Source organism: Protopterus annectens, chromosome 3.part0, assembly GCF_019279795.1.
Source record: "Protopterus annectens isolate FY-2018-M chromosome 3.part0, PAN1.0, whole genome shotgun sequence".
Taxonomy (NCBI): domain Eukaryota; kingdom Metazoa; phylum Chordata; order Ceratodontiformes; family Protopteridae; genus Protopterus; species Protopterus annectens.
Window position 1 is genome coordinate 1,929,222,269 of NC_056731.1, and position 15,000 is coordinate 1,929,237,268.

General features: G+C 38.7%; 1 protein-coding gene across 1 annotated transcript in view; it reads left to right on the forward strand.

Annotated features, from left to right (window-relative positions):
• LOC122797191 (unconventional myosin-Id-like) overlaps positions 1 to 15,000 on the forward strand; it is a 2,023,191-nt gene that overhangs the window by 1,578,902 nt on the left and 429,289 nt on the right. The window contains exon 21 of the mRNA XM_044066013.1: positions 2,942 to 3,096. Coding sequence (XP_043921948.1) covers positions 2,942 to 3,096 — 155 coding nt within the window. The remainder of the gene's footprint in view (positions 1 to 2,941; positions 3,097 to 15,000) is intronic.

A 15,000-nucleotide genomic window follows, 5' to 3' on the forward strand; every position in this document is an offset into this window, starting at 1 on the left:
CTGATCACTGAGGAGGAGGAAACGTTTTTCAAATGTGAGTCAGTATCATGACTGGCCGCTATGTAAAGAATGCAGTCAGTAAAGTATTAATTCATTGAAAGGGTAGTGTATGTTTAATGCTAACTGCCAACAGGAGCAGATGGTTCAAGGTAGTGCCGGCTTCAAGTATGTATATTAGGTAGCATTCCAAAATGGAGAATAGAACACCTTAGGAATACTGAGTGTAACAATGAAGCAAATTTTGCAAAACAATTTTTTTCAGGAAAATTTTTTGTTGCATTGCTTCTATACAACAGAAGGAGGAAGCTACTACATGACAGAGTAAAATCCGAAAAAGGGAAGGCATCTCTGATCAGTATTAGCAAGAAACTTTGATCCCTCATAAAATCATCAAAGGCCAGTTTCAAAAGAAAAATTGCCCTAGACACTAAAGACAATCACAAGGCCTTCTTTAGTTATGTCAGGAACATGGGTGGAAACTCCCAGATATGCTCTAAATTGTTGCATAATGGTACAAAATATACCGAACCTACAGACATAGCCAACATCCTGGCAGACAGATTCAGAGCAAACTTCTCCCCCCCTTCCCCCCCAAAGGAGCAAATGCCTATCCCAACTGAATGTAACCTCCCTGACATCACAGATGCACAGGTGAAAGCTGCCCTCTCCAAAGCAAAAAACACAGCATCTATGGGACTGGACGGTGTCCCAGGCTGTGTCTTACACGAGCTCCAAGAAGAACTGAACCCTCATATTGAGTCACTGTTCAAACTTAGCCTTACTACAGGATACGTACCCAAAGAATGGTGTACAGCTACAGTGGTCTCACTCCACAAAGGTGGTGCCACAACGGACCCTGGAAACTATCGCCCCATAAGCCTGACTAGTCTGTTCTGTAAAGCTATGGAGCATATTATCATGGAACTCATAAACAAAGACATTGGGAGCCTCCAGACACTGGACCCTACCCAATTCGGCTTTGTTAAGGGCAGATCTTGCCTCTTAAACCTAGTTGATTTCTTTGAAACAGTTACCAAAGGCATAGATGAGGGCAAGGTAGTTCACACAGCCTACCTGGACCTCGCAAAAGCCTTCAACACAATACCCCACTCGGGCATCATAAATAAGCTTACCAGCTTAAATATCAACCCCTATATCACAAGATGGGTTGCAAACCAGCTCAGACATAGAACCCACATGGTCAGAATCGCAGGTGCCATGTCCGAATCCAAACCAGTTACAAGTGGCATCCCACAGGGCTCAGTTCTGGGACCTCTCTTGTTCGGTATATACTTCTCTGAGGTTCAGGCTAACACAGGGGGATTATGGCTGACAAAGTTCGCAGATGACTGCAAACTGGGGGCCATAATCGAATCTCCAGCTGACACAAGCATCCTCCAAAAGGGTCTCACAGAGACGGATGCTTTGTGCCAGAGTCACGGCCTCAAGCTAAAGGCTAAAAAGTGCATAGTCATCCCCTTTGGGAAAAACAAGGTGCCCACAAATTACCACATAGGTGGTAATCCATTAAGTATGGAAGAAGTAATTAGAGATTTGGGGACCAACGTAGATAGTAATCTCTCCTTTGATAATCATGTTGCCAAAGTGGTTAGAAAGACCTTCTATATAGCCCACCTTATCATGAAAGGGTTCGCATCTAGATCAAGAGAGGTCATTGTGCCCCTCTACTCGTCACTCATCAGGCCCATAATTGAATACAATGCCCCTTTTGGGATGTACCTTACCCAACACCTGCAGCAACTGGAGAGACCCCAAAAGTACCTCACCAAGAGGATCATGGGCTACAAACAGATGTCCTATGCAGCTCGACTAAAGAAACTCCAGCTCTGCTCAGTTGCTTACTGCCTACTCAGAGGCGATCTATGCCTGACGTACAAAGCCATGTCAAACCCAGAATTAATGGACATGCTCCACCTCAAAAAATCCAAGTCCCTTAGAGCTACACGCTCCAGGGACCTAAACTTCAGCACAAAAATAAATAGGACATGCTGGAGGGACAGATTAATTTCCCAGAGGTTCCCCTCACTCTGGAATAGAATCCCAGTTCATGTTAGACATAGCCCCTCGCTGACCCTCTTCAAGCGAAATTTGGACGCGTCAATGGAAAATCGCAACTTCACCCCTGGGATCTCTCCCATGTCCCTGCTAGACAGAGGCACAGTAAACTAATCTTAAAAGGGTACCTTCTGTGACCTACTTTACAGAGGCACAGTAGGCTAATCTAATAGGGAGGCGGAAGCCAAATACACTCTGGCTAGGCTTATAAATGCCCTAGGGCAGATAGCCTAGTATCTGCCTATGAACCTATGAACCTATGTTAGAGAACTCTGTTTCTCTGTAATCAAAACAATTGTGTGTATGAACACAGGTTTATTTTGTTAGAAAGGTATTGCTCCCTTCCATCTATGAATCTCCATGTTTGTTAGTACAACATAAAGATAAGAAAATATGTCATTTGTTTAAATGTCTCATTTGTTTATTCACTCATGTTCAATTCCTCCATAACCGTACACTGGTTAATAGTAAATATATATTGTGCTGTAGAGGTTTATCATAAGGTGCGACATCATCTCTGAAAATGGAGAAATGTAATTCAGTTCTGTTAGCTAGTTATAAAAGCAATCATCACATATGATTATTATTGTTGTAAAAATTTACAGAACATTGTATTAGGGAAAACATGTTTTTCCTCACTCAGTAATTGACCTGGTCTCGTTATGTTGCCAGAGGAAGATGGTCTAGTTCCTGTGGTCAGCATTTCAGAACATTATGAATGGCTAAGTTACAGAGCTGTGTCATGCTTGACTTAAGAGAAGAGGAAATATATAAAGTGCATGTTTGTTTATTATGTTCATTCTCTTTCTCCTGAGTTTATGTGAATTAGAATTGGTATGCTGACTAAAGCAAATGTGTTTTCCAGATGATAGGCCTGAGTGTGACAAGTGGCCGGGATCAATTGGTGGTGTTCCACACCATGGACAACGATGACTTTGCAGCCTGTTTACATAAAATGCAACCAGAGAATGAGAATCGGATCGGAGAACTTGTTGGGGTGCTAGCAGACCACTTCAGGGAGTAAGTGATATGTAGTAAATTGTTTTGTTTCTTTTGTCAGGTACTCCTTGAAAGAGAACATAGTCAGGAATCAAACTGTATCTAATTAAGGAATTAATTTTGATAAGATTCTCATTTCTGATATACAGACATACATAAAACTGATTGTAGAAGGCTTAAATAACTGCCAAGCCACTTTGACTGTTGCAACTGCCCCACTTTCAACTGCCCCATCTTCATAACCCCTCATACTTCCCTCCATATAACTCCTTTTAACATAGTCCACCAGTTCTTAATGCATTCAACAATTTTGCACTCCATCACCCACTCAAGGGGCCTATTTCACTTATCCACCTCCTGCTTTGTAAAGACTTATGTCCCTATATACAGCCTGCCTTTAGCTTGAGGAGTATGTCATTTTCTGCCATTCCTTCTCCCACTTTTTATTTTTAGTTCATGACATCACATTTCACCACTGATTTTTTTCTGTACCCTGTCTTTACTACAGAAACGTGAAAAGCCTTGACTTCCCATCCTGCTCCTATACCTTCTTGTTTCCCCTTCTATTGGTTAGCCTTTATCCCATTTTGTGCATTCCACACGCCAAGTTAATATCCACTTCCTAATGGAGTGCTCAAAACTGAATAAAATATTCCAAATGAGGCCCTGTATAACAGTGCAATAACTTCCATAGTCCTAGAATCAAGCAGGTTTATAATATAAGTCAAAATATAGCATGGTATTGATAAGGAATTTCTTAATGTGCAACACCCTTTGCATGGCCTTGTGTAGTATGCAAGTCTATTGTGATTTTTGAATTATCATTGTCCACCTGTACAGTGACTCACAACTCGGCAGAATTCTGTTTGTAGCTTTGTGTAAATTAGGCCTCTGAGCATCACAGATATGTTCCCTTTTAAGGGAGTTGCATAGTTCAGTTCAAAGGAGCTTGCAGTGTGTTACTCCTGCATCACTTAGCCATGTTGCATCTATTCCTGTCAACAGAGAATGATGTTTCCCTAATCAAACAGCCTATAGCCCCTGTTGCTGGAGAATCCACATCTAGAGATAGCAACTCAGCACACAGTCTGCATGTTTTATCATGTCCCAAGTGCACTGCTGTATTGTTTTCCTCATTAAAACTCCATTGCCATCCATTGAAGTAATCCTTCAGCCTCTACATGTTGATTTTCAGATCTTTACCCCTGTGTCCCCACTATATCTTACTATCAACATCAAGTAATTTTGATCTGTTTTCCACCCTTAAAGTAAAATATGTAAGAGTGCTATTAAGCAGCATGTGCCCTACTACTGAGCACTGCTTGACTCCCCATTTACCACTCCCCCCTCTTTGGAAAGCAGACTCTTGCCAGCATACTCTTAGGATATTAACAAACTGCCGTACACAGCTCACCTTAGAGCCCTGTCTCTATGATTGGTTTCCTGCAGGTTGTTGAGAGGTGATCTGTGCTTGGCATATAAAACATCCTTAGATTCAGCCCTGATGGAGATCTTGTACATCTGCAAAATGAACAGCATCAGAATTACTAGATCCAGAGGCTTGAACTTTGCTTGTGACATAAACAAGATGGCACAGTGGTGCAGCAATAGTGTTGTTGCCTCACAGCAAGAGGTTCTCTGGTTCAATTCTCGGCTGAGGTGCTTTCTGTACGGAGTCTGCATGTCCTTCCTACATTCTTGTGGGTTTCCTCCAGGTGCTCTGGTTTCGGTTTCCTCCCACTCTACAAAGACATGTGTCTAAAGTGTTTCTCCCCGGGCTTCCACTGAAAATTGGCTTCATTCCTAGTCAGACTTCCCCAGTAAACAAATGTTAAATAAATAAAATTAAAAAAAAATAAACAGAGCATGCTTGCGAAACTGATATGTGACTCAAAGTATCCCCATGCTGTGGATGGCTCCCCATCCATATGAAGCAGAGTCCATCCCTAGCCCTATTCAGATGTAACCTTGACCATTGGATGGGAAACTGCAAATTCATCCCTGGGCTGACCCCTATGTCTGTTATAGACAGAGGCCAACAGTTAACATTCCCTAACTAACATTGGATGGGTAATCATAAATTCATCCCTGGGCTGGCTCCCATGTTTCTTTTAGACTGAGGCCAACAGCAATCATTCCCTAACTAACATACCCTCCCATATAACATTTTTGCAATAACAACCTCCTAACATACCCCTCCTAACAAAAATGTCCACACAAACAAGAGGCACATATTACCAGGAAATGCAATTGGGTTGAGTTGCATGGCTAGGTTTATAAAGACCCTGGTGGTCATTAGCCTATGAATTACACCTATGAATTTATTCTTTCTGGCCATTCCTTGGCATATTTTACAATATCCGCACCCATATCAATCCCTTAATGCCTTCAACAACCTTCTTTGTGATACACACTCAAAAGCCCTTCTAAAATCTAAAAACAGAAATCAATGACTATGTTTTAAATGACACAAAAATTGTGGACTAAAACTGTATTAAATGTCAAAAATGATTTATTATTTTTATTCACTACTGATATAAAATAATTACACATAGTTCCTTTGCATAAATCATTGTAATTGTGGCTAAAGTATCAAAGCAATGCAGGATTATATCAAAACAAATATTATTGTATTGAAGCAATGCAGGATTAAATCAAAACAAATACTATAACTGAAACGGCAAAGTGTCAGTTTCCATTTTTTTCTTTTTACTGCAGAAATTACCTCATGAATACTCTCCACAAGGAACGTTGTTAAGAGCCTAATTAGCAGTTTTTGCTAGTTCAGAATTTTGCTCCTTTTGAACAATAAGCAGTGAGTGCATGTTGATCATGTGATATAATATGGCATTTACCAGGCAAAAGGAACTATACTCTAGGAATCTGATTATAGATTGCTTTCAAGTTTAGAAGTACCTGTAGCTCTGGGTAGAGTTTGAAACTCAATTCTATGCTTGTATTTTTATTTTTTTTATGCATCAGACATGATCAGGCATTCTGCCAGGCTTGCTTAATCTCCATATGAAGTAGGCCTTAGTCAGACATTTGCAGGACCATGTTCATAACATTATTTACCTTTTGCAGAAGATTCATAGATTACATTTATTCAAAATGACATTTCCTGCTAGTGTTCCAGACCTGCTATGTTCTAATGTATCAATTTACAGTAAAAGCTGCAGAATGTAGTAGCAAGAATATGTTTTTATTTTTGTAAGGTACATTCTCAGAAACCTACATTAGCTATATTTTTACCAACTGTGTAATAGATGCATGTGTATATTTGTTTGGTTCTGGTCATGTATTTATTTATGGACCCCTTCCATTTAATTCTCAGCCATTCCAGCGTCAACCCAAAGAAACCTGCTGCCCTAGCACAATTTCCCAGGTTCCAAAGTGAATAAGAAACTTTTCTACCTCCTCTCCTGCACTGAGAATTGGGAACCTACCTGCTGGTCTTTAAGAACCCCTTTCATTTAATTCTCAGCCATTCCAGCATCAACCCAAAGAAACCTGCTGCCCTAGCACAATTTTCCAGGTTCCAAAGTGAATAAGAAACTTTTCTACCTCCTCTACTGCACTAAGAATTGGGAACCTACCTGCCTCGTCTTTAAAGACCCCTTCCATTTAATTCTCAGACATTCCAGTGTCAACCCAAAGAAACCCACTGAACTAGCACAATTTCCCAGGTTCCAAAGTGAATAAGAAGGTATGTTCTTCCCTAGACCTAAATGATAAGCTGAACTTTTTTGTAATTATCTAGTGTTGTACATAATTTAGTGACACAGCCAGGAATCCAGCGACCATACCCCTCCCTACCCCTTAAATACTGACCTTCTCTTCACTGACTACTATCTAAGCCATCTCTATCAGCTATCTCTGCTACAGCTACCTATTGCTGCACCTTACTCTTTGTCCACTAGGTGACACTCTAACCTTAGGCTTGTGCTGCATCCTTTACCCCACTTTTCCCATACTTTATCTCTGACTACTTTCCAATCTTCCTGCTGTATTATACTATTCTTCAGGGCTTTTTCCCCCTCCATCCAGCTATACTTCTCTCAGTTTTCAATCTATCTCTCAACTACCAAATAGTTGCATTATCACACCCTACTCACCTGTAAATACAAATAGTGCCTCAGGAAATCTGCTACACACAGATTGTCTCTGCAGAATCTTCCTTCACCTGCTCTACCCACTCCATTCACCCTGTGGGCTCACTCTGCTCCCCTACCCTACCCCCAATTCTCACCCACCCCCACTGCTCCTACATTTATACTTATCAGGCCACACCCCTTCCCTTGTTAACCATTAGCACTCCAGTACTCACGTTACACAATTAAATCCCACACACCCATTTTTTATACTGCTTATCATTCTACTACCCCTGAAATACTATCTCATTCCAAACTAACTCATTATTAGGCCCTACATTTTTAAACTCTATTCTGTCTTCACCACTATTATGCCTTTAATTTACAAACCAAAACTTATTAACCTGTCTCTTTTACTTCTCCTACTACCCATTCTATCTGTACCCTATATTCTTACCTTATTTGAAAACCTACACTATACTGAGTCCCACCATCCTTTAAAGCAGACATTATTACTAAGTCAGCTACACTTGCAAAGCCATTCTAACATAACAGCTACCTCCATTTACCTTTTACCAAAGTTTCACAGGGTAGCTCATATTACTTACCTACAAGCCAGGAAGTCACAAAACATTTTCTGTAAACTTCTGAGGTTTACACATAGTCTGAAACAACACCCTCTACTTCACGGTGACATTCATCCCAACCCAGGACAAATTAACAATACCCCAATAAACCCCTACCTACCTCAATCCAACACCCCATTCACCCCCACAAGCACCCATAATTCTCTGCTCATAGCACATCTCAACATACAGAGCTTAAACAATAAAATTAGCCAACTACACACTCTGCTAGACATACATTCATTTGATATCCTATGTTTAACAGAGACGTGGCTCAAACCAGTAACAAAGGACAAAGAAATTATACCACCTGGCTATAATATCTTAAGATTAGACCGTACAACCAAAAAGGGTGGAGGGGTAGCAATTCTGTACAAATCTAAGTTACATGTTACTTCTTTAGATGTAAAACTACCTTTACATAGTCATGCTGAAATCCTTATCTCCAAACTACAGATCAATGCTAGTAAATCTATATACATTATATGCTCCTACCTACCTCCAGGCAATAACATTAACATCCTAGAAAATATCCTTTGCTGGCTTTCTAGATCCTTCCCACAAGAAACCATTCTACTTGGTGATCTTAAAATAGATTGGAATAGCTGTACCTCATCCAAACCTACAACCCATATTAACCTTTATAGCTTCTCCCAAATAATTACCAGTCCAACCAGAATCCATAAACCCAGTAGCAAAGAAAGTATCTTAGACTGGATCTTAGTAAATACCCATCCTCTCTCATATAAAGCAGGTACCCTTCCTGATGATATTAGTGACCACTCCCTTACTTACATAATTGAACAAAAAACCTTTATTCCCAACCAGACTATCTTTAAAACTGCCCGAAACAAAAAAGATTTCAATCCAGCAAGCTTCCAAGCTGAGCTTCAAGCCTGTGACTGGTCACCCTTAAAGCTACTCCCACTTGAGGAAGCAGTAACCTATTTTAACACTAAATGTTTACAAATCCTGGAATACCATGCCTGTACTCGCTCTATAAGAACTAGAAGTAAAGCTGCTCCATGGCTCACTAAAGACAGTAGGCATAAAATCTTATTGAGACATAAAATCTTATCTAAATGGAGAAACTCTAAAAACCCAAAAGATCATCAAAAAATTAAAGAGCTGAGAAATGCCACTAAAAATATCAATACTTCTTGATAAAAAAAAACTTCTACTTTAAACTCCAGGAAAATCATCAACAAAAAACACAAACTTTCTGGTTAGTTATAAATATACTTCTATACCCAGTCCATTCCAAGACACCAACCCCATCAGGTCTCTCCCTTAACAGTCCCAGCCAGATTGCTGATGCTTTCAATACCTTTTTTACTGAAACCATTCAATCTCTAGCAAACTCCTTACCAACTGTTAGCTCAACTCTCCCATCCTCATTACCTAGGATACCCCCTACCTTTCATTTAAAACCAGTTCCTACATCCCTTATCCACACCTTAATCCACAAACTTAAACCATGTACCCCCTTAGCTGATCTCCTACCAGCTGAATACCTGCAAACTGCAGCAAAAGTACTTGCCTATCCCATTTCCATCCTATTTAATAGAATCATTACCGAAGGCTCCATCCCATTTCTCTGGAAAATCTCTCACATTATCCCACTTCACAATGGTGGTAACTCAACCAAACTCTCTAAATGTTGCCCCATAGCCTTACTCTCTCCTTTAGCTACAATTATGGAAAAATGCATCCACCAGCAACTACTTGATCACCTTCTCCAAAATGACCTACTAGCTGACTGCCAGCATGGTTTTAGGCCCTTCCATAGTACTACCACTGCTCTCTTATTCTTCTCTGACTGCATTAACAAACATTGTAATAACAACATGCTTTCCTCTGCACTCTTTATGGACCTCTCTAAAGCCTTCGATATGGTTAATCATCAGACACTTCTAAACATACTCGAATTACTCTCACTTGACACACAGGCACTACAGTGGTTCAAGTCCTACTTAGAAAATAGACAGCAAGCTGTCCATTGGGACAATCACCTATCCTCACCTCTCCCTATTACCCTTGGTGACCCTCAAGGCTCTATCCTGGGACCGCTAATTTTTTCTATTTTCATTAACGATCTAAATATAAATCTTCCTCAAGCTACCTGCATACAGTATGCAGATGACTCCATACTAATTTGTGCTGCTTCATCTTCATCCGAACTCCAATCCATAAACCAAACTGTATTTAACCTAGTAGAAAACTGGTTCCTTCAATGGTGTCTTCTCCTAAACACCAAAAAAACAAAATTGTTGTTATTTACTCCAACACTAAAATCCTCCCCAATAGACCTCACAGTTACATCTAACAATGGTACTGTTATATCACCTGACCCAACCACCAAACTTTTAGGTGTAATAATTGACCACAACCTGAACTTTGACTCCCATATTAACTCAACTATTAAAATTGTAAACAGAAAACTCGGTTCCCTTTATAGGATAAAACCTTTCCTTACCCCAGAAGCCAGAACTGCCATAGCCCATACCCATCTTATCTCTACCCTCCTCTATGCCTCCCCCATTTATACTAATCTTTCCAAAAGCAACCTTAACAAACAGGCAACCTCCTATAACAACATTGCCAGATTTGCCACTGGCTCCCCATTTCGAACCCACCATTGTCAAAATCTTAAACAGCTAGGATGGCTAGAACTGCAAAACCAGCTACAATCTCAACAACTTATTATCACCTATAAGATTTTGTATCATCCAAGTCATACTCCTATTCTATGTAGCCTCATCTGCCCCTACAAAAATCTTACTACCCTTCTCTCAGCGGATAAATTACTAGTAACCATCCAGAAGTCTTACAGCAAAGCAGGTGATTCTCTTTTCTCTAATTCTGTGGGGAAAACCTGGAATAGGCTTCCCAGCAAACTAACATCACTTAAATCATTACCACTCTTCAAAAAACAACTAAAAATACTTCTTAAATCACAATGGCTATGCCCATGTAGTAATCCAGACTACCCCCCCCCCCCCCCGTATAGCCTTACTGCTTTCCTTCCTCCCAATACCCTTACATTTTGATAGTAAGCCCCCTTACTTTGATATCCAGTCTCGCCTCTTCGGGTAACTACCACAGAATACGTATTTCTGTAATGATAAACTTGCTGAGACCACGTGTTTCCACTTTGTATATATACTAACTTCATGTTGTTTTTTTCACTTTGAGCATTACTTTCAAAACTACCATAATTATTAGTTTGAATCGGTTCTTTTTCCTAGTGTTCTATATAATTGTCAAACCCTTCCTATGTAAATATGTTTCTAGTAATACTGTATTGTTTTTGTAAACCTTGTACTCAAGTTATTGACGTTAATCTCTATTGACAATGTATTAAATGTTTTATTCTCTTTGAATTAATAGTGTAATTGGAGCTTATCTCCCCGGGCCTCGACTGAAAATGGACATGTATCCAGTTGGTCTAGCCCGGTCAACAAATGCAAAATAAAATAAAATAAATAAATGAAATAATTCATCATAGACAGAAGGCCTTCCAAAAACTGAACATTACTATTGTCAAGTTTGAGAGTATGGGAGTAGAGCAAAAAAAAAAAAAAACACGGTCCAGTACAGGCACTGCATCTAAGATGAAACTCAAAATGATGTGCACCTTATCATTCCCTTAAGTTTATTTTTTGTCTGAAAATGCATCTTATCAAGAAGATGGTATCTTAACAGAATGATACCCAGGATAAAAAAAAAAAAGAATCAGGATTTTATTTACCAGTTTGGCCTGGGTTTGGCTGGGAGGATAGATGTGCTCAAAGATTAAAATATGAGAATCAATGTGCATTATGTAAGAGAAGTCTCTGTAGTGATTGTTACTGCTGCAGTCTTAATTATTACCTAATCATATTAATATTGCAGGGTTGTAGCGACGTACCAGGTAACATTTTTGAAATTTTAATATGACATATTTAAGTCTGATAAATATCAGTATTTCTTAGCTTGAATACACAACCTTCTTTCACATTAAACATTATTTTTCTTGGTAATTACTACTTTTTCAGTTGTGTTTTCAGTTTCAGAGTGCAGAGACAACTAGGTTATTTTACTCATTCAATGCCAACAGCCAAGGGCAATGAGATGTTCAGAAAATGAGATAAATGGCAATGGATGCCTAAAGTATGTGCAGTCATACATTGGAATACATGGAGTCACATGGCCTGTTTGATAAAAGAGTAAATAAGAACACAAGGAAGGGCCACGACTAGAACTAGGCACGTCGCTTTCTGAAAAATAGACATGAATCTTGCATGTTCTGGTAGCACTTGTCATGAGTGGCACTCAGTATCACAAGACCACCTCAGCGCTGCGGCCCCCAGTATCAAGTGCTGTTCTTTTATCAATGTTGCATTATACCGACTGCCTATTATATAAATCCATACAACTACAGTTATAACTCAGAATTCCAGACACTAGTATATAAATAGCATCCAGGCAAAAAAAGATTATAGATAGATGGATATAAAAGCAATTGTACTTCAGTTTACTTGGTGCATTCTCAGTGGTGTATACATGGATATGTATTAATGCAGCAGTGCTTTGGTTTGGTTGGTACATTGTGAATCAGGAATTTCTTCTTCTGATTACAATTTCAACATGTTCAGCTTTACTGGCTCTAACCATGTAAGGGCGATTGTGGAGTCTTTATCCAGCCCTATTTGTCATTTGCTTAGTATCTGTATTATAACTGTCTAGCCCAGATTTAAATTAATTTAGACTGGAGAGTAATGTAATATCTTTTGAGAGACTTTTCTATAAGCTAGACCACCTGGCATTGACATGTCCTCGCGTTCAGCCATGACCTACCTTGCTTCATTCGCAGCAGATTATTATTATTTATTTTTTGAGTGGCTTTTGACATGTCCTCGCATTCAGCCATGACCTACCTTGCTTAATTCGCAGCAGATTATTATTATTTATTTTTTGAGTGGCTTTTGACATGTCCTCGCATTCAGCCATGACCTACCTTGCTTCATTTGCAGCAGATTATTATTATTTACTTTTTGAGTGGCTTTTGACATCTCCTTGCGTTCAGCCATGACCTACCTTGCTTCATTCGCAGCAGATTATTATTATTTATTTTTGAGTGGCTTGGGCAAGACTAACAAGTTAACAAAGTGGGAAGTAATGCTTTTGGTACGCACACGTCATTAAACATTAATTAGATTGCCCCTAACAGTACGGCAGTGCAGTATCATGAGATTCTTTGCCATACTGTGAACCCTTAGTAAAGAATAGATATCTGGTGGCTGCCCTTTGAACATATTCAAGGCACTTGTTTGTTTCATTGTATGTCTGTATAAAATATCATAAAATATCATCTTGAACTCTCTCTCTCTCTCTATATATATATATATATATATATATATACATATATATATATATATATATCTCCTATCTATAGGATCTTGGCTACATAAATTGGAACTTGAACCTTTGCTGATACAGATGAAATTATTTCCATGATTAAAGTCATAATTCCATGTTTTACAAACCATCTGAACTTGAATATCAAAGAACAGATTTCTAGGAATATAGACCTCCAAGTCCTTACAATAAATCACTATGGGAATTAAGTTGTTATTGCCAACATAAGAATTTTCCCTTATAATTATGGACAAAGTCCATCGCAGTATATTATCATGGCCAAAGTCCATTGCAGTACATTATCATGGCCAAAGTCCATTGCAGTACATTTCCCTATATTACACTTAATACAGTGAAGATACTCATGTAAACAACCCATCTGTTTGGATATCAAACTAAATGATAGCCAGCATTTGTTAAGATTAATACTATTTTAGAATTATAACCATATTTGCTACAATGCATAGGCCTTGATAAAAGTAATAGGTTCATAGGTTCATAGGTTCATAGATTATCACTAGGTTAACTGCCCTTGCGAGCCATTTTAAGCCTAGCCAATTATCCCTTGTGAGACTCAAACCCTGCACCTTGTGTTTGTAAGGCAAACACCTTAACCATTAGGCCACCCTCCCAACCCTCATAAAGTGGGTAAACAATACTGGTCCCAGTACAAAGCCTTAAGGTATAACCTTCAGAAGTTGCCTATGATTTGTTAGGTTACTATATATTCCTAATCTGGATAAGATATTATTCAACAAAAGGAAAATCCAATATTTGAAAATGGTTTAATTTAATGTAATAACAACTCTTTAATAATTTTGTAATGGAGGATGATATCAAAAACCATTCTTAAATCTATATAAATTGCATCATCTGAGATATTCATATATGCAGTATCAACAGAACTGTAAATCTACATTAAGATGACAGTACAGTATTTACAAGCTAGCTATCCATGTTATTTTAAATCAGATGGCTCTATTATGTTAGGAGGAAAGAACTTCAGTAGCACCTTCTCATGAGCTCATAAAGTACAAGTTACACTTATAGGCCTGCACCTTTCTAAATTCAAAATATCACCTCTCTTAAAAACTGGTACAAAAGGTGTTTATTTGCACAACTCAGGCACATAACTAATCAGTAACAGTTCTTGAAATAAAACAGCAAGGAAATGGAAGAGATTGCCTTTTAATCTTTCACTAAACATCCCAAGTGCTCTGCTTTGCCAACAGCTGAGTCTGGCACCTTTGACTTTAGAAACTCGTTTTATGTTGTTTTAATGATAATAGGAAAATTTACATTCACAGTATCATTGTTTTCTTTCTTAAGAATGGGTAGTATTTATCCCTCAAAAGAAATAAACTCACTTCAAAATGTTGCAATGTCTTTTGGGTCTTGAATGGTGACATTATTTTGAGTAATTTACGTGAGGCTGCATGCATGACCACTTACTCTTCTATAGTATGCAACATATGGCCACTAACTCTTTTATAGTATGTAACATATGGCCACTAACTCTTTTATAATGTATAACACATAGCCACTAACTCTTCTACAGTACGCAACAACCTTTCTTTCTGTCTAGTGAGATCTCGCAGCTTAATTTAGTAGATCATGTCATTTTCAAAAGAGTTTTCAAGGATTTATTTGCTTAGATAATACTCTGGAAATCTGACAGCAGTGTCTCTCTCTAGCATAGACTTTGGAAATTCTCTTGTTTCATCATGGTGGACTGTTTTACTTTGGTCATCTAAAAATAATTACTGGGATATATCCATCAGTTACAGTTTTAAGATAAAGACCATAGC